The sequence below is a fragment of the Mustela nivalis genome (assembly GCF_964662115.1).
Source record: "Mustela nivalis genome assembly, contig: HAP1_SCAFFOLD_934, whole genome shotgun sequence".
NCBI classification, from domain to species: domain Eukaryota; kingdom Metazoa; phylum Chordata; class Mammalia; order Carnivora; family Mustelidae; genus Mustela; species Mustela nivalis.
The window spans coordinates 90,012-111,685 of record NW_028135730.1 but is presented as its reverse complement, the minus strand read 5'-3'; the positions used below and the strand labels follow the sequence as shown (position 1 = coordinate 111,685).

At 42.0% G+C, this 21,674-nt stretch overlaps 1 protein-coding gene and 2 long non-coding RNA genes across 6 annotated transcripts; 1 reads left to right on the top strand and 2 right to left on the bottom strand.

Annotated features, from left to right (window-relative positions):
* Positions 1-143: 143 nt before the first annotated feature.
* On the bottom strand, positions 144-5,173 carry LOC309857597 (ral guanine nucleotide dissociation stimulator-like). The gene is made up of 6 exons (XM_082750315.1): positions 4,857-5,173; positions 4,351-4,458; positions 2,762-2,955; positions 2,118-2,177; positions 984-1,183; positions 144-743 (listed from the first exon to the last, which is right to left on the bottom strand). Exons 1-6 carry the CDS (start codon positions 4,992-4,994, stop codon positions 367-369), a joined length of 1,077 nt encoding a protein of 358 aa, XP_082606441.1. The 5' UTR covers positions 4,995-5,173; the 3' UTR covers positions 144-366.
* A 3,468-nt stretch (positions 5,174-8,641) lies between these two features.
* On the top strand, positions 8,642-21,674 carry LOC309857602. 4 transcript variants are annotated; one of them, XR_014307803.1, is made up of 7 exons: positions 8,642-8,761; positions 10,274-10,546; positions 12,810-12,999; positions 14,676-14,786; positions 19,126-19,150; positions 20,653-20,814; positions 21,599-21,674. It is a non-coding gene; the product is annotated as an uncharacterized lncRNA (long non-coding RNA). The 4 variants fall into 4 exon arrangements; XR_014307804.1 differs by lacking the exon at positions 19,126-19,150 and adding an exon at positions 15,829-15,887; XR_014307805.1 differs by lacking the exons at positions 19,126-19,150; positions 20,653-20,814; positions 21,599-21,674 and adding an exon at positions 20,266-20,335.
* On the bottom strand, positions 8,648-12,423 carry LOC309857604. Its single transcript, XR_014307809.1, has 2 exons — positions 12,323-12,423; positions 8,648-8,757 (listed from the first exon to the last, which is right to left on the bottom strand). It is a non-coding gene; the product is annotated as an uncharacterized lncRNA (long non-coding RNA).

Sequence of the window (21,674 nt, the reverse complement as noted above, 5' to 3'; positions counted from 1 at the left end):
GTTTCCAGGCAGAGGAAAATCCAATTGAGGTGAAGTGGCCATGACAGAGAGAAGAGAAGTGGTTGCAGGGACTGGGGGAGGGACAGAGCAGTGAGCGATGAGGAGCGCGGGTGTCTCTGTGAAGAAATGTCGTAGAAGACATGGTTGTGCAACACTCTGGATGGACCTAATGAGACCTCCATATCCCACTGCAAAGGATGCGAGTAAAATGTTATATAAACTCAAATTCTACTTTATTTAATAAATTAAATTTATGAAGTAATTATAGAGGTGAACACAGAACACAAATATGATAAAAAAGGAAATGACGGGGGAGGGGGATATATGCTCTGGGGGTCCAACCAGCACGAGCTGCTGCTCAGGGGCCTAGCCTGCTTGCTCCACGGAGACAGGGGGCGGCAGCTGGGGGGCCCAGCCTGCTTGCTCCACGGAGGCAGGGGGCGGCAGCTTGTGGGCCCAGACTGCTTGCTCCACGGAGGCAGGGGGCAGCAGCTCGGGGACAGGACCCTGCTGGTCATCCAGTAAAGGCAACATGCCAGGTGGCTCTTCTGTGGCAGAGAAGTGAACGAGGGCCCTGACGACCATCTGCCCTGGTCCCATCGGGTCAGGTGGGGTCACTGGTCTCCCTAACCCACTGTGAGCTGCTGCAGCAGGGATGGTAGAGACCAGCTCAGGCTCCAGAGGTGCAGCGGGTGCCAGAGGGGCTGCTGGAACAACTTCCAGATTTTGCTCTGGGGCCGGCGCTGTAGCTCCAAGAAGAAAAAGCATCATCAACTTGATTGACTTCCCTTTTGCCTTTCCCTTTCCCCACCACTCAGCGTAAGACCCAGCCCCCGGAAGGTATCCCCGACGGAAGCCCATGGGGACAGTGATCTGAGATGACTCACTCTCTTCGGCCCAATTACAATCTACGGAGGCTTCCTCTGGGTGGCCCACCCTGTCTCCTCCTCAGGCCCACAACAGTTACCCCGAGTCCTCCTCACCCCCAGCCTCTGGCTCCGTGGCCTTTCTGGGAGGGCATTGACTTTCTGGCAGCAGAAGCTGGGCACGGCGCTGCAGGTCCGAGCCCGGCACATAGACCTGCAGGTAGGCCAGCAGCGTATGCAAACTGGGAAACTCCGGAGGCTGCACAAAATCCCCTGGATACTTTTCCACCCAGGTGTTTAGGATGGCATAGATGGCCCTGGGGACAGACATGGAGACAGAAAAGTCAGAGGACAAGGTATGCATCCAAACCAATATCCCAGGGAACCCCTGTAGGAACCTGGGCCCCTGGGCTTCCAGCTCCTGTCCGAGACCAGTCGGAGTCCTTGTCCAATTGCGACCTGGCAGTCCTGCCCGAGACAGGCCTGCTCCCAGACGGCGGGCTGGCCAAAAGCCTCTAGGAGTGGGAGTCCGTGATCAATGGGGTGATCATTTCTGGACTTCTTAGTGGAGCTGGACACACTCCTCAGTCTGTCTCCTTGCCCACGAGCCACTTCAATTCAACTGCATGTGCCCAGGGAGAGGTGGTGTCTGGCCTCTTAATTACCCTCACTGCACTCGCCTCTGCTCCGTGAAGATCCAACCGAGGAGGGAACAAAGGGACTCTGTCTCTAGCCAGGCCTTCCCAGGACCCTCTCCATACCTCCACCGTTACCTCCTCTGCCCGTTCACTAGGTGCCATGAGAGTGGGTCTGTTTCCACTGACACTCACCTCCCACAGGGTGTGGGATGTCTGCTGCTCCCTGGGCTCTACTGGGTCACCACTCTCCCTGAGCCCCCTCTGAGCACCCAGCGTGCAGGTGCCAACAGAATGCTGTGCGAAGGTTCCTAAATCCTGCGTTCTGGGTCCCAGAATTGGGCAGAGAGAGGGTTGGGAGGTGGTAGGCATGGAGCATGACCCTCTCAGGGGTGGAAGCTGTCCTCCATGCCCCTCTGCTCTCCCACAGTGCTCACACACCTACCCCAGCTCCCCAGGGCACCTTCCTAGTTTCCAGTAGAAGCTCTCAGACCTTTACCCTAAAGCAGGAATCACAGAGGTGTGCATGAAGGTCCATCAGCCCCTTGAACTCACAGGACCCTCACTGCCCTGCAGGAGAGGGAAGGCCCTCCTGGAGCAGCCAAAGCTTACTCACATGTCTCGCTGCTCCTGGGATCTCTTGACCTCTTCATATGTGGAGTAATAGCACCCGAATCTGGAGGAGGCCAGGGGGCATCACATGAGATGTCTGCGGATGTTGGCTCTCACCCTCTGACCCTCGACTAGCCTGCAGCCCTGGGGTGCTGTCTGTTCTGTGCCGGGATCCCATTCAGCTCCGAGATAATCGCCTCCACCTACTGGGGCTTCCTGAATGCTTGCTGAATGAAAGGGCCCCAACCAGCCCATCACGAACATCTGCGGGGGCCTGGCCCTGCTCACCCCCAGGGATGACTGTTCTGGATTCATCCAGACACAGACCCCAGAAAGAATCTCAGATTCCCTTTCAATGGCAAAGGAGCCCTGCTCAAGATCACAGTGAGGGTCAGGGATTAGGCAGAGGCTTCATCATGAGGGGCACAGGAATGTTCAAAGAGCATGCCCACAGGCCCTCCAGCAGACTTTTCCACCGGCGCAGGCTGCCAGGTATCCTTTCTGACACCTACCACTGAGTCCCTATAATACCTCTGCCCCAGTTAGAAGCAAGGGGAAGTTTGGGGAAGCTTGGGGACCTGCCAAAGTCTCACAACCAGGCATTGGCCTAATCCCACAGGGCAGTTAGGGGCAGGGGAGGGTGCTCACCTTGCACATAGTTGGTCCAGCACCTCCCCAGAGCTGGCAAAGGTGTCGTATGTGTCCAGAAAGGTGTGGACACAGTGTAGATCTTGTCTGAGGATGGCAGGCACCAGGTGATCAATTGCGGCCTCCAGCTTGTTGGCCCGCTGTGCCATCAGCAGTGAGGTCCTCGTCCTCTTCCTGGTTGAACGATTTTTCCCCTGAGGTGAATCAGAGGAGACATGAGTCAGTGCTGTGGCCACCAGGAGGGTTGGGGCTTGGAGGGCAGAATGAGCCCCCAGATCTCAGGGACTTCTGCAAGAGGTGGGACAAGAGAGGCCAGAGTCCGAAAAAGAATCGGGTGACTCAGTGTCTCATTGGGTTCAGCCTAAGGCACTTGGTTTTGCTTCAGGTCATGGTCTCCGTGTCCTGAGGCTGCGCTCCTCGTAGGACTGTGTCCATAGGGCAGTGTCTGCTTGAGGATTCAGTCTCTCTGCTTCTCCCCACTCTCCCCCTGTCTCTCTCTCAAATCCATCAATCAGCCAATCAGTTAAGAAGCCTTTAAGGCAAAGAGAAAATGTTCTTGGAATCCATACAAAGAATTGAAAGAAATGATGTCTGAACTTGCTAGTATCTGAGGTCCCTTTGTGAGCGGAGTATGGATAGCACGTCCCTGCTTGAGTGGCATGGATCCTGTGATTTCTGATAACATAGCCCATTCTTTTTATTTTTTTGAAAGACTTGTTATTTATTTATTTGACAGAGAGAGAGGTGACAAGTAGGCAGAGAGGCAGCCAGACATAAAGGGGGAAGCAGGCTCCCCGCTGAACAGAGGACCCCACGCCCCCGACGTGGGCCTCGATCCCAGGACTGTGAGACCCAGGACCCATGACCTGAGCTGCAGGCCGAGGCTGAAACCCCTGAGCCACCCCGGCACCCAACATATCCCATTCTTGAGATGAGAACACAGAGATGTTTAAGGCGAGAGGGCTTAGGATAAGAAGGCACGGAGGCTGTAGGATGCCGCACTGTGCCTTGGCCTGAGAAGGGGATTACATCCAGTCCTGCCCCAGTAAAGGGCTCCATGGCTGTGATCAATGACTGGCCTTCCAGACCGCCGTGCAGTGCAGTGCAGTGAGGCCCCTGTTCCTTTTTTTTGCGGGGGGGGGTGGGTCAACAATGTGTTCAATCAATACCAAAGCGCAGAGCAAGAGACAGAGTACCATGAGCCCCATGTCCCTTTGGATCAAAGTCTCTCAATTCACTCTTGCAAATAATCATTTGCAAGACTTGTAGAAGCTGAGGAATGACTGTTGGGCCAGTGCGGGCACCTGGGAGCACGAGTTAGGAAAATGCCTTGGCATGGGCAAAAGGAGTCTAAATCAATGATGAGACATGGTCTAGTCTCTTTAATGATACTCCTATAAGTATGTGGACAATGGCTGTGCTTCTGTCCAAGGCGTGGGCAGGACTATGTGGGCCAGTTTGGGGAAGAGATGGGATGCAGATTCACGGGAGTACAGGACTCTAGGAGGCCAGGTTGGCTTCTAGGAAGTGGGGCCCTTGGTGCTGCATGGGCGCCCCAGGGGTCGGGTCTCCCCAGCACCTGCACTCACCCTGAGCCAGCGCCAGACTCTGCTGGCCCTGTGCGGCTTCTTTTCCTTGGAGGAAGGAGAGCAGGCAATCTCCTCGGTCACCTCCTGCACCATGTCCTCTGGAGCATTCTATAAAGACAGTGCCCGACAGCCAGGCAGGAGGCCTTAGAGCCCTGTCTGGAGGCCTTTGCTGGTCTTCAGACCCAGGGCGCTCCATTCCAGACACACCACAGCCCAGGTGTCAGAGCCCTCCCCCAAGGAGAGAAACGTGGCCCAGCTTCAGGGCCTTGGATGTGCTCTGGCACAGCTCAGAGTCACCTCAGGAATCCCCTGTGCACCCTGCCCACCCTGACATTGGTGTGAACAAGAAGGGATCACAAGAGTATCCACTGTACTCACCCTCCTCCAGACCATGGGCAGGAACCCCCACATATCCCTCCTCCCCCCAAACTCCAGAGGAAGGGATAGGGCTTCCCTAGGACGGTTCAGAGGGGTGGGCATCGCCTAGTCTCCTCATAAGTAAGTACCTTATGGAGTCTCCCTCGAAAGGACCTGCGGCATTGTGGGGGTGGTTTTAGCCAATGTCTGCAGCATGGGATCAAGTCATTTTCCTGGGGGTTCTGGTACCCAGAGCCCCGGAAACTGGGTACACAACAGGAAAACATCTTTCTGTGTCTAGGTCCTGAGTCCAGTAACCCTGCTACTGGACTAGACTGGCTGCCTGGTTGCAGGGGTTCCAAGTTCTGAAGGCCTTTGTGATCCAGGCAGTGACATCACTTCCTGAGATGCCCTATTGGGGCCCACTCCTGGTTGGACCCCTACACGAACAGTGCTCCCGTCTGCAATCTCCTGTTCCCCCTTCTGATCTAAAGCAAACTTGATCATAGTTTCACAAGAATAAGAGAGAAGGAGAGCGACTGGAGCAAAGATAATATTTGAAGAGACAATCCCTCATTTTTTTTTTTTCAGAATGCTTGATAGACACCAATCCATGGAATAAAGCAACCAATGAATTCCAAGTATATTAAAAAGAAATCCAACTCTAAACACAGGCTATTGAACTACAAATTCACTATGGTGAATTCATTATGGCAACACCAAGGACAAAAATGGGGATTTTAAAACCATCCAGAATAGAAGTACAAATTACCTCCAGCAGATCAACAATTAAACTTCCAGTAGACTTCTCTTCAGCGATAGAAGCCATGGAACATTGCAATGGTATCTTCCATATACAGAAAGAAACAACTGACAATCTCAAGTACTTTTCCCAGGGGCACCTGGCTGGCTCAGTCAGTGCGGCATAGGACACCTGATCTCAGGGTTGTAAGTTTGAGCCCCATGCTGAGTGTAGAGATTACTTGGGAAAAAAATCTTTCAAAAAATGAATATAAATAATAAATAAATAAAATACTTCTCCCAGGAAAAAATATCTTTCAGAAAATAAGAGTAGGGAGGAAAATTCATTTTTCCAACAAACAAACAAAAAGATTGAGTTTGCCATGATCCATACTAAAGCAAATTCTAAATTTATACTTCAGATTAAGTAAAATGATCAGAGATGGAAGATATAAGCTACAAAAGAAATGAAGATTTTTTTAATGTAAAGAAATGAATAAATGTAAATAAACACTGACTGCATAAAACAATAATACTCAAGTTTTATAAAATTGAAAAGCAATTTAAATATATGAGTGAGGACTGAAATAAAGTATCTTAGGATCCTTGCATCATCTTGGTAGAAATTAGGAATGCTAGTTAACTTTAGTCTTAAAAAGTTGTGTGTAGGGACGCCTGGGGGGCTCAGTCAGTTAGAGCATCTGATTTTTTATTTTAGCTCAGGTTATGATCCTGGGTTGTGAGATCAATCCTGCTTAAGATTCTTTCTCTTTCCCATTTTCTCTGCCCATTCCCATATATGCCCACCCTGCTGTCTCCTTCTCTCTCTCTTTCTCAAAAAAGAAAAGAAAAAAAAGGCTGTTTATATTTTTTAATTGCTAGTAAAACTGCTTTTAGAAATAGCATACAAATTCCAATTTAATAGAAGATGAAAATGGAATTGTATTTGCCACAGCATAAAAATAATGTCAGATGTCAATGAACAAATTTAACAAAATATGTGTAAGATATTTATAGAGAATGTTATAGAACTTCATAAATGGATGGATGAAAAGATATATTGGAGTAGATCTATCTCAATTTCTCTCTCTCCCCTTGCCAACACACACACACACACACACACGAAGACCTAACTAAATGGAAGGGCTGCACTATATTCATGGAATAGAAAACTCAATTTTAAAATCTATCAATTCTTTCCAAACTAATCTATCTATAAATTCAATGTATTCCCAATCACTATCCTAACAGGTTGGTGTGTGTATATATTTTGGAGGTGCAGAGAAATTGTCAGTATGTATGTGTAATGAGCTGATTCTACAACCTATATGGTGATGTAAAGGTCTAAGAATAATTCTGAGGAAGAACAAGAAGGCAAGATTTTCCCAATATAGTACTTAAGGTGGCATGTTGCAAGAATAGGCAAACAGAATGAGAGTCTGGAAATAAAACCACATATATGTAGCTATCTGGTTTATGAAAAAATGTGATATTACAGATCAGTATGGGGAAACTCTCTTTTCAATACATGAGGCTGAGAAAATTTGCTATCTATATGGGTCAAAAGATGAAATTTGATTCTGACCCCACAGTATGCATTCCTATGTTGATTGAAGACCCAAGTGTGAAAGGAGGAATTATAAACTTTTGGAGGTTAAGTGAGAAGAGTCTCATGACTTTATTATAGAGGAAATTATTTAAAACAGACTATACAAACATTGTAGACAATAAATTGAACAGTACATAAATTGTACATTTCTATTCCTTAAAAAAAAAAGACAACAATAAAGCAGTACAAGAACAATCCATAGAGTGTAAGGCAGGTTTTTAAAAACTATTTTATTTATTTGAGAAAGAGAGAGAGCATAGGGGGAAGGAGCAGAGGGAGAGGGACAAGCAGGCTCTGTGCCGAGCACAGAGCCCCACATGGGGCTTGATCCCAGGACCCTGAGATCACGACCTGAGCTAAAATCAAGAGTTTGAGGCTTAATCAACTTGCCACCCAGGCACCCAGCGTTTAAGGCAGTTTTTTTTTTTAAAGATTTTATTTATTTATTTGACAGAGAGAGATCACAAGTAGGTAGAGAGGCAGGCAGAGAGAGAGAGAGAGGAGGAAGCAGGCTCCCTGCTGAGCAGAGAGCCCGATGCGGGACTCGATCCCAGGACCCTGAGATCATGACCTGAGCCGAAGGCAGCGGTTTAACCCACTGAGCCACCCAGGCGCCCCAAGGCAGTTTTAATACAAATAATATGCAAAGGATTCATATTAAGAAAATATAAAGAACTTCTATAAATAAATTAGAAAAAGGCAGAGGCTCCACAGAAAAACGGGAAAAACATTTAAGCAGGACTTCACAAAATAAGACAGACAAAAGTTCAGTAAGCATATATGAAAGTATTTAACTTTATTTTTAATCAGGAAAATTCAAAAACGTTGACACTAACATGTTTTGGCAAGGATAGATAACAGCATGGATTCTCAGACCATGGTTGCTGTTGGGGTGTAATTTGTTACAAAACCTTTCAAGAACAATTTATCTTCCTCTTATCCAGTGGAACACATACATAGCCTAGGAACCTTGGACTGAGCGCGCCTCCTTTCCTCTAACAGGGCTTGGACTGCTCAATAGGGCCCTCCCCACCTTGGGATTCCACGCATCCTTTTACCAGTAAGGAAAGACATAAGCAATAATATTCAACATCCATGAGGTACAGATTACATCAACACGTATGCAAACACAGACCTAAGGGAACGGTTTTGCTGTTTAACGCCAAGCGCCTATCCTTTAAGAGGACCGGAGTCCCACCCCCACCATGCACGCCCCCCAGGCCACGCCCCCCCGCAGCCCGCCCCGCCGCCCAACCCGCCCAGCCGCCCCCCCCCCTCAGCCTTCCCCTTTCTATTATGCCCTGCGGCAGCGAGCTCCTCCCATCCTAGGGTGCCTTGCTCCGCGGGCTCGCTCCCGGTGGGTTACGTGCGCAATGCGGGCTCGCTCCCGGTGGATTACGTGCGCGCGGCTGGAGCCGGAACGTGCTGTCGGGTGGTTGCCCCACCCACCTCGGCCTTGTCTTCTCAGCCTCTAGGGCTTGAAGTTCCCGCCATGTTGCGGCGGGGCAAGAGCGTTGCTGCCTGGCCCTCCTTGGCTTTGAAGAGACACGAACGTCCAGAACCCCTGCAGCTTCCTTTCGGCGCTGAGACCCGGCAGCCATGTCCACGGGGTTCTCCTTCGGACCGGCACGCTGGGCTCCACCACCGTAGCCCCCGGCGGGACCGGCGCAGGCGGCGGTTTCTCCTTCGGGACGGGGCATCTAGGTAACTGCGCTTCTGCGCCTTCCCGGCCTGGTCCTCTCCGTGAGACTCCCGTGGGTGGGCCCGTCCCTCTCCCTTCGCGCTGGGTTCCTTTCTAGTGGGTCTGGGAAGAAGAAAGACAGACTTGCGCAGCGCCAGCCTCATAGTCCTGCCGTTTGGGGGCCTGGTCGGGAGGGTGGTCACAGGGGTTGTGAGGTCCCCAGAATCCACAATGGTTCACCCAGTGTCCCTGTCGAGTGGGGTCTGGCTGGGTGAAAGGGCCTGGGGTTTCACGCCGAGCCCTAGCAGTGCGGCAGTCTGAGGCACAGAACGGAGAACGACATTGTGGGTCATTCTGGGGTTTCAGAAAAAGACAATAGGAAAATTTTAAGGGGGACAATTAGAGTTTTATCCCTGATAATTCAGAATTCATTGCAGGATATACGGCTTTGGACATTCCACTGCTTTAATGATTTCGTGGTATTCTAAACGAGCTCACCTCTTGGTACCTCATGGTCCTTTGTTACTGTAGTTTTTTGTTTTAAATACCTGTTGCAGCATTTCTTGGTGGTCATTTTGAACAGTGTGCGTAGTAGTATTCGTGAGTGTTATGGTGGAATGACTCACATTGTCTTCTAGTTACACTGAAAACTGTAGGTAGCATATTTATCGTTTTTGTGCAACCTGCTTAAGCACCGCTTCAGGCGATGACGAAATACAGCCAGCAGAGGTTTAGGAAGAGACATTAATAGTAAAAGGTCATTTTCATGGTGAGAGATTTAATTTTTAGAACTCCCGTCTTTTTAAGGTAAAAGAGGAGTTCATTACATCAAGAAGTGTGCATAGAAAATGTTACAAGGTATCTATCTCCTGAGGCTTGAGGGATGTCATTGTAGAGTAAAAAGCCCAAAGTATCTTCCTTATATTAAAAAGGGGAGGTACAGGGGCGCCTGGGTGGCTCAGTGGGTTAAGCCTCTGCCTTCAGCTCAGGTCATGATCCCAGGATCCTGGGGTTGAGCTCCACATGGGGCTCTCTGCTTACCAAGGGGCATACCCCCTGCTTCTCTGCCTACTTGAGAGCTCTCTGTCAAATAATAAATAAAATCTTTAAATATATATATATATATAATTTACCAAGAAAATTTGGGGAGGTACAGACTACACAGTCAAGGAAAAGTCTGGGAATTTCCCTTAATACCTCCTTTTCTCTCTGCACCCTTAATCAGCAAGGCCTGCTAATTTTAATTACCTAGTTTCCATTTGCTTCACTTCCAGTGCCACCCTCCTGTTGCAAGCTCTTGTCATTCATGGAGCTGATATTTATTGAACACAGTTCCATATAATGGACTCTGTTTCAGATGGTGAAATAAATAAGGGTACTGGTTCTTTCTTCCAGGTTGTCAACCAGTAACCCTTCTCCGATTTGGCGAAAACTATTCCTATCATCTCCTACTTAGATTAGTTCAATGGAATCGCAATTGCTGTGTCAAAAATATACTTTTTTTAAAAGATTTTATTTATTTATTTATTTGACAGACAGAGATCACCAGTAGGCAGAGAGGCAAGCAGAGAGAGAGGAGGAAGCAGTCTCCCTCCTGAGCAGAGAGCCCGATGCAGGACTCTATCTCAGGACCCTGGGATCATGACCTGAGCCGAAGGCAGAGGCTTTAACCCACTGAGCCACCCAGGCATCCCGATTTGGTCTCTTTAGGTAAATCATTTTAGGGAAGTTACTCTCCAAGCCTCAGTTCCCACATCTGGAGCAGAGATGCTGATGAATAAAGTACTTAACATCATATCTGGCACTTGGTAAGTGCTCCCTAAATGTTACTTTCTAAGTCCACATCAGGGCATGCTGGAGAAGTTAAAACAATATTCCTGACCTGATGGAGTCAACAGTAACACATTCTGATGAACCATTGGCAGATAATAGTGGGTTGAGGCAAAACTTGGTCCTGTTTGGGGTAGTTTTTAAATAAATTTCTCTCCTGTAGAGAAATTTCGCTTTTGCTTTCTTGAGTAAAAAGATACCACTTTGAAGTATTTCTTCGGTAATGTTTTCACATTTAATTATGAAACAGTGCCTTGTGTCTTCAGTTATCTTAAGTTGTCAAGAAATTTTAAATATTTTGTCTAAAAATACAAAATTTCAGAAAAAATAAAAATACATAATTTCATTGTGCATCTTTCTAATTTGTGGAATAGCAGTAAAACCAAAAGGGATCACTGAATTATTTGGCAGGGAGGAGAGCATAATTACCATTTCCTTAATTTGAGGTCTTCAAAATTTGCCAGCAACATTTATTAAAATACCTTTTTAGTTCAGTTGATTAAGTGTTCAACGTTTTGTGCTTTGTTGGTGAGACCTTGCAACCCTGTTTTGCCAACCTTCTGTACTTCACATACCCATGTTCCTAGAGATCATTTTAAAATGAATGATAGGGGTGCCTGGGTGGCTCAGTGGGTTAAGCCTCTGCCTTTGGCTAAGTTCATGATCCCAGGGTCCTGGGAACCAGCCCCGCTCGGGCTCTCTGCTCAGTGGGGAGCCTGCTTCCCTTTCTCTATCTCTGCCTGCCTTTCTACCTACTTGTGATCTCTGTCTGTCAAATAAATAAATAAAATCTTTTAAAAAATGAAATAAATAAAATAAAATAAAATCCATGATAAACTAAGACACAGGGACAGCTCCCTTTTTTTTTTTTTTAAGATTTTATTTATTTATTTGACAGAGAGAGATCACAATTAGGCAGAGAGGCAGGCAGAGAGAGAGAGAGATGAGGAAACAGACTCCCCGCTGAGCAGAGAGCCCGATGTGGGACTCGATCCCAGGACCCTTTTTTTGACCCCCTACTCACTGTTGATGACTGGTTTCAAGTTCTGTTCCCCTCACAGTGATTGGCTGGTGTAATACATTGTATAAAATGTGTATAGTAGAATTTATTAAGTTCCTAATGATGACAGTAATAACATTTATTAAGTGAAGTTAATTCACCATGCATAATCTCTCAAATCTTTTGCAAAAAATCTGTTAAGTGGGCAAAGTTATTAACATTTTGCATATGAGGAAACAGAGGATCAAGAAGCCTAAGTTATGTCACACAAGTCCCAGGACATTGGAGAGCTGGCCCTGGAACCCAGCCATAACACCGCTACCTCCTTAAGTTGCAGTGTCCCAGACATAAGCTTTTTAAAACTGACTTTGACTTCTCTTGGGATTATGTCTGTTTGGAAGGGCAGGCAGGATAGAATAAAGATACCTATATAGGATGAATGGGAGCTCCCATTATGTTATGTGTTATAGTCTCTTTTAACTCTCCTCTACAATTTTTGGAGTGTCAGGTTGTTGAGACATTTTGATTATTTTAATAATTTGTTCTCCCACTATAGATAGCAAATATGAGCCCCTGAGTTTTGATAAGAACAGTTGAAAGTCGTGAACTTTGTTCACATCACTTGCTATCACCAGCTGTTCTTTTGAGCTTTCAGAAACTCTGAAGAGTATTTCTCCTTATGAACACATAATCTGGATAGAGGGTAATTTTTACTTTCTATTTTACTCTTGCCAGTTATGTTTCACTCCCCTACCCCAGTTCTTGATGCTGTTTTGGTGACAAGAAAAGTAACTGTATCCCCCGTCCCTGCCTAAATCCATGAATATGGTGATAAAGCAACAGAGAGGTTGCAAAGAACACTTAAAAGAACTTTTCTGAGTATGTTTTATTTTTCTTTATTTAGTAGTTGGGAAAGAACAAATGTATCTAGAAAGATGAACTATACATGAGTCATTCAAGAGGAAAATGATCCACATTCATAGGATTGCTCTGTGGCCATTTTAAAATATGCTAACTGTCAATAAAACTTAGAGAAGGAGAATATGTGATACTGTTTATGATTTTCTTGGGATCTGAAATCTTTTGTATGTGACTTATTTTTAAAGAGAACAGGAGAATATTTGAATTGGGTTGGTTAAAAATAAATTGATAGTTCTTTTTGTATTCTATGGCATTATATTGAATATGTGAAAAGAAAGAAGGTGTTTAACCTTGAAGAGTTAATTTTTATTTTTCTTTAGGAAATACTGGCTCCAGTAGACTTTATTTTGTGTTCTTTATAAATAAGCAACCCTTCAGTGGGGCTCAATTTTGAAACTCTTGGAAGCACTGCAACTCCTGCCACGACATCTGCTCCTTCAGGTGGTTTTGGAACCGGGCTCTTTGGATCGAAACCTACCACTGGGTTCACTCTGGGAGGAACAAATACAGGTAAGGAGGATTGTCACATTTCAGGGAGTAGCTATGGGATATTCTTTTTAAAGTTCTGGTTTATATTTCTTCCCTTGATAGGGATTGTCAGACCTAAAAAATGGTAAATATTAAGATGAAAAAATATATAGTGGTGTGCACTTAAGGGCCAGTGGTAGGCCCAACATTGGTTATGATCTATTCTAGTGTAAAGGAAAACACCCATTTAGGGCTTCTTGGATGGCTCAGCTGGTTAAGGGTCTAACTCTTGATTTCCACTCGGGTCATGATCTCATGCTTGCAGAATGAGACCTTCTTTGGGCTTTAAGCTCCTTGGGGAGTCTGCTTGAGATTCTCTCTCTATTTCCCTATCCTCCTGTTGCATACTGCACCCCTCTCCCCCAAGCTCTTTCTCAAAAATAAATAAATCTTCAAAAAAGAAGAGAAACAAATTTAAAGAAATGCGATTTTTTAAAGAAAGATTTTATTAATTCATCAGAGAGAGCGAGAATAAGCAGGGGGAGCAGGAGGCAGAGGGAGAGGCAGGCTCCTCACCGAGCAAGGAGCCCATTGCAGAACTTGATCCCAGGACCCTGGGATCATGATCTGAGCTGAAGGCAGCCGCTTAACTAATTGAGCCACGCAGGCATCCCAAGATCTCTTTTCAAAATAACTTCTTTTTTGGTATACTTGACACAATGAAGATATACATCTTTAAATATAAAGAATTAATTTAGTTTTTACATGAGAGTATATAATGCAGTGTTTCACCTTAGTGAAAATAAATCAAGTTTACCAATTTGGACGTTAATTTAATTTAGTATATATGGGGCAGTCAGCATCCTTTCTTGCTATAACATTATAATTTACCTTGATTTGCTGAAATCTTATAAATCGTTACCAGATTATTTTATTATTATTATTATTATTATTAATTTATTTATCTGTTACCAGCTTTCCTGATGTATAATTGAGAAGTAAAAGTGTAAGATATTTAAAGTGTAGAGCATAGTGATTTCATATATACATGCACATTGTAAATGCCCATCAAGTTAATTAACACATCCAATACTTGATAATTTAAAAAGTATCCAATTACAAAGCATGACTAGAGGATAAGAAGTATTCACCTGGAAATATACAAACTAAAACTGCTTTTTCAGAAGGATTTAAGAAAAACAAGTAGTATGTTCACATTTTTTGAATTAACAGATAAACTCTGACCTTTTTAGTAAAGAAAAATTAATAGACCCATAAATACAGAGAACTGATGGTTGTCCGAAAGGGTAGGGAGGACAGGCAAAATGGCTGACGGGGAGTTGGTACAACCTTCCAGTTATGGAATCAGTCACAGGGATGGATATAATCCGTGGTATTGTAATTAGGTTGTATGGTGACAGATAGGGTAGTGACACTTGTGGCGAACATAGCATGTATAGAGTTTTCAAGTCACTGTTGTACACTAATGTGACATGGTGTGTCTACACTTTAAAAAATTACCTAAAACGTAAAGAAGTTAAAATTATATTATCCAGACTACATACACCATTAAATCCCAGCTTTAGACTTATTCCATGTTATTTGCTTAAAGCAATTTTGAAGAAAAATGGGATCCAGCTTGAAAGCATTTGAGAATTTTGTCCATTGAGGGAAAATCATTGTAAAGACTTTGTAAATTATATTTGGTTTGTTTGTAGGACTTGGACAGAATGCTTTAGGCTTGACTTTGGGAACCACAGCAGCTACTTCAACTGCAGGCAATGAAGGTCTTGGTGGTATAGATTTTCGTACCTCATCAGATAAAAAGAGTAAGTAATGTTCTGTTCTAACAGTAAGTTAAATTTCTATGTCAGTAAGATTTTTAGTTACATGTTCAGTAGTAAAGTTTTTACTTTATATCTCACAAATTTTTTGTGTATTATGTGTTTAAGATTTTATTTTCATAGAAGATTGAGTTTTGTTTATGCATACAGTTATGTAGCTATCAGTGTGTGTATGAATATATGTTCTTAAGTTGGGATCATGAACACATGTATGGTATATAAGTTGATACTTGAACAACATGCTTTAAACTGGTTAGGTCCACTTATATGTGAATTTTTTCCAGTAAAAGTGGAGTCCTGTAAATGTGTTTTCCTTACGATTTTCTTAATATTTTCTTTTCTCTATCTTACTTTATTGTAAGAATGCAGTATGTAGTACATATCACATACAAAGTGTGTGTGAATAGACTTTATATTGTTAGAAAACATTCTGGTCAGCAGGAAGCTATTAGTAAATATTTTGGGGAGTCAAATTATGTGTAGATTTTCAACTGCCTGGGTGTTTAGGACCCTTAATCCCTGCATTGTTCAAAGGTCAACTGGATTGCTTTGTAACCTGTTCTTTCTCATGTGTTATATCACCGATATTTGTCAGTTCAGTAATTCTTTAGGAGTGTTTTATTGCTGCTTAAATCAGCTTTATGAATCAATGCATCATTAATCAGTCGTCCTTCCATTATTAGTGTTTGTATTCAGTTCGTATATTCTAGGAAGTATCAACATATTGAGCATCTTTATGGGGAGAGGCAATGTGGTATTGTAGCTTAAGGGGTTAGACTTGAGCTGAAATCTGGCTTCAGACCCCTCCACTGTTGATAAGCTCTGTGACCTTGTTCAAGTTATTTATCCCTCTGTGCTTTAGTTTCTTTATCTGTAAAGTGGGGGAAAAGAACAGTAACTACTTGACATTGTTGGCCCAAGGATTACAGTTTATAAGACTTCAGTAGAGCCAGGCACATAATGAATGCTCTCTATGTGTTTGTTTTTCTTATAAATTTTCATTCATATTTTTGATTATTTTTTAAAGACAAATACCTAGAAACTGAATCACTGGCTTAAAGAGAGGGAGATTTTTGGAGACTCTTGGTAAATATTGTAAAATTACTTTCTAGATAGAGTTTACCAATTACCCACCAGCCAGTATGAAAATGCCGTTCTCACTGTGCTCTTGCAATGCTGAATATTCTTTTTAAAAAATTACCAATCCAGATTCATTTCGAAATATGTTTTAGTTTTGTTGATTCCCTGTGCATGATTTTTTGTTTTGTCTTGCATTGTGTCTTCTGCCTCTGATGAAAGCATGTATCTCGTATTGCATTGAATCCTCTGAAAAACTTAGAATGATTAACAGTTGAAGGTGTCCATATATCTGTGCAAGAATTTTTTATTTGGATGTAGACGATTCTAGGGTGAAGTACTGTTTTAAAAGCTGGCTATCCTAAAATCCTTTTAAACTTAGAAAATTTAGGATAACTTTGAATGAAAATTGATTTTTATTTTATTTTACTTTTTTTTAAAATTTTATTTGACAGAGAAGAAGAGACAGCTAGAGAGGGAATACAAGTGGGGAGTGGGAGAGGGAGAAGCAGGCTTCCTGCTGAGCCAGGAGACTGATGTGGGGCTTGATCCCAGGACCCTGGATCATGACCTGAGCTGAAGGCTGATGCTTAACAACTGAGCCATTTAGGTGCCCCGAAAATTGATTTTTAAACATAGGGGTTTGTCTCTTGGTTTTACTTAGTTTTCTTTGTTAGCCGCATCAAAATTAGAAGAAATTATTGTAGATGTTTTAGCAGCTTTTTTTATTAATCAGCTGAAGCAGTCTGGTACCCTTGAACTACTTTGATTTTAATTATGAAACTGGTTCTCTCTTTATTGTAATTGCTTTTAGGCTCCACATGAAAGACTTGATTGAGGCAAAGGAGTAAGAGAAATATAAGGAGTTAATCTCTCTTCACGCCCTTCCCCCCACCCCCGCGCCACTCCACCTTCCCCCATTGTCTTCTTCTTGTGTTGTGCCTCAGAGTTGAAACAAAGGGGTATGTAGAGTAAGTGCACATGACCTGATATACCACATCCAGTTCCTTTAACCTGCTATACGTGTCCAGGGGTTCTTTATTAATCTAAAGGATTTCTCTGTTTCCCTAGCTGCTGCATCAGTTAGCCTGGACCTGCTGTATTGGGTTTGATAGATGAAGAGGGGTAGGAAGCAGTGGTCTATAAGTGGGGGCAGCATGGAGTAAGATCTAGAGACAAGGATGCTCTTTACTCTTTTGAAGAACTGCTGGAAAACCGGCGAGCTGCAGTATGGGAAGATCAGATTCCAGATGTCATAAAGGGAAGGGCCGTGTATGTCATCTTAAAGAGTTTTGTAATTAGACGGAGGACAGTTGAGACCCACTAGGGTTTTGATGTGAATAATATGACATGAGATACGTGTTTGAAGAAGAGCATTCTGGCAGCCATGTGGAAGATAATGTGCAGGAGGGCAGGAACAGAGGTGGAGTGCTGACAGTGAGCTTTGACAGCAGTCCACAGGTATTACAGATGCCAAGCTAGATGGACTAGTCAGGGCCCACGGTAGGCCAAAAACAGGCCTAAGTTTCCTATACGCAGGTTTGTGTGTATAGAGACTTCTGTAAATATAATAAAAATGGAATATCAAAGAGAGAGCAAAATAGGATGCTAATGAATAAAAAAGTTGAAGTCTGTGGGATAAAAATTAAATCCCTCCTTTATCTTACTGTGTCTCGTCCAGTCAAAGGCTTGCATCTGTAGAACATGGATATCAATTTCAGAATTGTTAAACTATGAAAGAGAAATATCAACATACAAAGTAAGGAAAAATAAATTGTAGTTAGATTAAAAAGGTAAACAAAAGAAACCCTATGGACAAAGGCAAAAGGTAAAGGACAGGTTGGAAGTAAAATACTTGCTGTTTCGACGCTTTTTTTCTTCACATTTTAACATCCGAAATTGAGATGTATCTTGAAATGAAGGTCTCATTTTAGAAATAGACACATAAAGTGTATGTATGAGATAATTAATATGCTTAATGTTGAAATAGCTCTGAGAAGTCAGTGAGAAACATACCTCAGATATACCTCAAATAGCCTGAATAGACCATTCACTCAAGGAGAAATAGGCTTGTCTAATTAATATTTGAAATGTTTCACTTAGTACTGTCAGAAATATGAATTTAGATGATAATGAAGTGGCATTTCTCACCTATGTACTGGCAGTGATTGTTTCAGGAAAATGTCCATTGTTGTTGAGGGTGTGACGGAAAAATTACTTATTCGTAGTAGGTGGGAAGTTAAATTGGAACAGTTGTTTTAAAGGATCAGTTGATAATACGTAGGTTTTCCTTGATGTAATCTTTGACCTATAAATTCCTCTTTTTGTGGAATACAAATAAAGTCATGCACAAGTATTTGGAGATAAAGGCATTGACTGTAGCTGCATTGTTTATATAGTAAAGGTGTATATGTTAAGAAGAGGGTTGGGCAAAAAGTTTCTGATACAGCTATGTCATCAGTATTCTGTGGTCATTTAAAATCATGTTGACATGAAAAAGACTTAATTTCAACATCCTGAGAAAATATGTGCACATAACTTATGGTCATCCCGATCATGTTTAAAAATGTGTGTGTAAGTGCCAAAAGAGGTTGAAAGAGGAACCATTAAGGTTCTCTGATGGGATGAAGTTTTGTGTGTTCCTGTATTTCCTTCATTAAGCAGGTCTTATTTTGCAGTGTGAAGTAAATTCTGGAAAAGCAGAAAGTGAGTCACTGCAGTTTGCTGACGGAGCATTTTTACTTTTCTACTTTTAGACATACACTAATAATGATAACCACTAAATAAGTGTTCATAAGAAAGCTGTTGATCTATCTGCACACATTAAAAACATCATCTTAAAAAATTGCTGCTTCTGTAAAATATTTAGAGACATCCGCGTAGTCTGACATATTTTAGTATTCTAAACTGATAGAATCTAAGAAAGCATCCAGTAGAACTTGCAGGAGGTCAACTGTGCTAAGCAAGAATATTTTTCTTAGAAGATAGTTGAAAGAGGAAGAATCTCGCCCTTGAAAGAAATAGATACAAATCAGCTACGTAATTATCTGTTTATGTGTATACAAACATGTCCCCATAGTATGTTGTTTGGAGTTTGTGACAAGTGACCTCATATGATGTCTATAAGGCTGTCCGAAAAATGCTTAGAAGTTTCTATTTATACCTAAGTTTGTGTTAAATTAAAACTTGAATTTGGAATACATTGTTAAATGACCTGTTTTTACATAAAGCTTCTTGAATTTTCTAGGTGATAAAACAGGAACAAGACCAGAGTAGGTTTACAATTTAACTTTTAAAGTATTTTATTTGAAGAATTTTATTTGTTAATTTATAGGCAGGTGGTCTCATCGGAAGTAAAAGAAACTATATAGACATTTAGAAGAAAAATTCTTTGAATCAGTTTTTGTCTAAAGTAAAATAATAAACATATGCTCTGGAAAGATTTTGGAAGGTCAGATCTTTAATTTTTAGTCATTAGGAAAGTTTATATCCAATGCTTTCTGGAATACTTTATGATCAGTTTTAGGTATATATACCTTTTCTATATAAACTACTATACCAGTCCCATTTATTTTCTGATGATGAAGAGGGAGAAAAGCCTCTATCTATAATATACATCAGATAGGTTTGAAGATCACTATTTTTACTAGCACTTACATTTTCTCACCTAATTTGTATTACATTAGATAAAACATTTGTAAATAAATGATCAAGTTCATGCCTCCAAAATATCTTCTGTATACTTTAGCCCTATTGCATAAATGAGAAAGCTGTAGGAGACTGAGGTTTGCTTCAGGTTCTATCAAGGAAGTAGTAGCAGATCTGTGACTGAATTTTAACTCATAATTCCATTACAGCCTGCCACATTTCACCTCTTCCTTTTCTCATTAAATATTTATGATTCCCTTAGTCTATCCATAGGTTTTATTTTGTTGAAGAATAAATTGAAATTCTAAAAATCAACTAAAATATAATGAGAATCTCTATTATGAGAAGTTTGTAGACTTTCTTTAATGAATGCTTTAATATTTTTGAACGAAATAAAAGGTCAGTCATAGAGTTTTTGAGCCAGGGGAACTTAGTTCAATATTTAATCTCTTGTATTTTCTAATTTTTTTTCTTAAACATTTGGTCAGATGCATTTATGTGTACTTATGATAGGTGCCAGTCCTTTTAGAAGAGAACTCCCTGTCAGATGAATTGTTAAAGCTATTTTAAAGGTCAGGAAACAACATTTTTTTTATAAAGAGATTTGAAATCAACCATAAGAGCTCTAAATGGGGAATATTTGTTTTACCTCCTCCCCTTTAACACTTATGTAGTGGAACTCAGCTGTCAGCTTTTTAGAACCTCAATGGCTTTAATCTATCTGTGTCATTTTTCTCAGGGATAGTAAAGCACTGAAGTCTGAAAATCTCCCTCCTGTCATCTGCCAGGATGTTGAAAACCTCCAGTAAGTGTGTCATATGTAATTAGATATATCATGTTGAAGAATGTTAGAATCTACTTTAAGGGGAACATCTCTTCTTCCTCTTAAACATTTTAACTTGGGTGTTGGTAAAAATTTTAATATTTTTATAAACAAAGCAGAATAATGGGAATTAAAATTCTTTTATTGTCAATCTGAAAAAAGCATGTGAACTGTGGATGAATTTTTAATATTTCCTTTTTAAAAAACACTAGGACTCTGACCAGCCTATAGTAAATATACTTTTTTCCTATAGGAAACCAAAGGTGTATTTTTTTGGAATTCAGTTTTATATATCTTTTTAAGAAATTTGTGAAGGAACAGAAAAAGGTACAAGAAGAAATTAGTAGAATGTCTTCAAAAGCCATGCTTAAAGTACAAGAGGATATTAAAACTCTGTCACTGGCTGCCAGTGGATTACAGAGGAACACCCTCAGTATTGACAAGTTGAAAACAGAAACTGCTCAGGTAAACTAACTTAAAATAATTTTATTGTAGGGTTTTGTTTTGTTTTATTTAAGTCTTATAGGTTATAAGACTTGATACAGATGTACTGTAAGAAAACTGTATAGCATGTGTGCTTTTTAAAAAAAAGATTTTATTTATTTGAGAGAGAGAGAGAAAGAGAGCATGAGAGGGGGGAGGGTCAAAGGGAGAAGCTGACCCCTTGCTGAGCAGGGAGTGAATTGCAGGACTCAGTCTTGGGTTTCAGGATCATGACCTGAGCCGAAGGCAGTCGCTTGACCAACTGACACCCAGGAGCCCTAGCTTGAGTACTTTTAAGTTGCTATGATACTAGTAGTCACTAGTTTGTATTGAGTTCTGATTATTTATGAGGCAGTATTTTAAGCAATTTAGTTTTCCTGAAAGCTCTATGAGTTAGGCCATCTTATCTTTGTTATATAAAGAAGAATATGGGCAGAGAGGTTGTTAATAAATGGAAGAGGTTGTCAATAAGTGGGAGAGCTGATACTCTTAACTAGTTTGTTTCCTAAGAGTACTTGCTGGCTAAATTGCTATATCATGCAAGCAAGGTAGAAAAATATGTTTTTAAAAATCTGTCATCCATTAAATAAAAATTATATTAAGCTTTTTAACTATTAAAAATTCTGGTGACTTGCCAGTCTTATGTCTTAGTTATAAATGTTAATGAGGCTCATGTTTTTTGCCATTCATATGTACTTGTTTTTTCTTTCTATGCTATAATCTATGTCATTTTTTCTTTGTTGACACTCTTGCCTCCCTTGTGTAGTTTGAAGTCTTTCATCGTCTCCTCCTGGCTACTTGTTCTGTCTCTGTGTACCCAGCTCCCCATCTGTTTAAAGGTG

What these genes read in the sequence shown, in the direction of transcription:
- LOC309857597 (XM_082750315.1), bottom strand. Translation starts at nt 4,994, where the DNA reads ATGTTTTCCTGTTGTGTACCCAGTTTCCGGGGCTCTGGGTACCAGAAC. An exon ending in TCCCAGGAGCAGCGAGACAT is followed by an intron (nt 1,184 to 2,117) that starts GTGAGTAAGCTT and finishes GTCTGTCCCCAG; the next exon opens with GGCCATCTATGCCATCCTAA. An exon ending in CACGGAGCCAGAGGCTGGGG is followed by an intron (nt 744 to 983) that starts GTGAGGAGGACT and finishes TTGGAGCTACAG; the next exon opens with CGCCGGCCCCAGAGCAAAAT.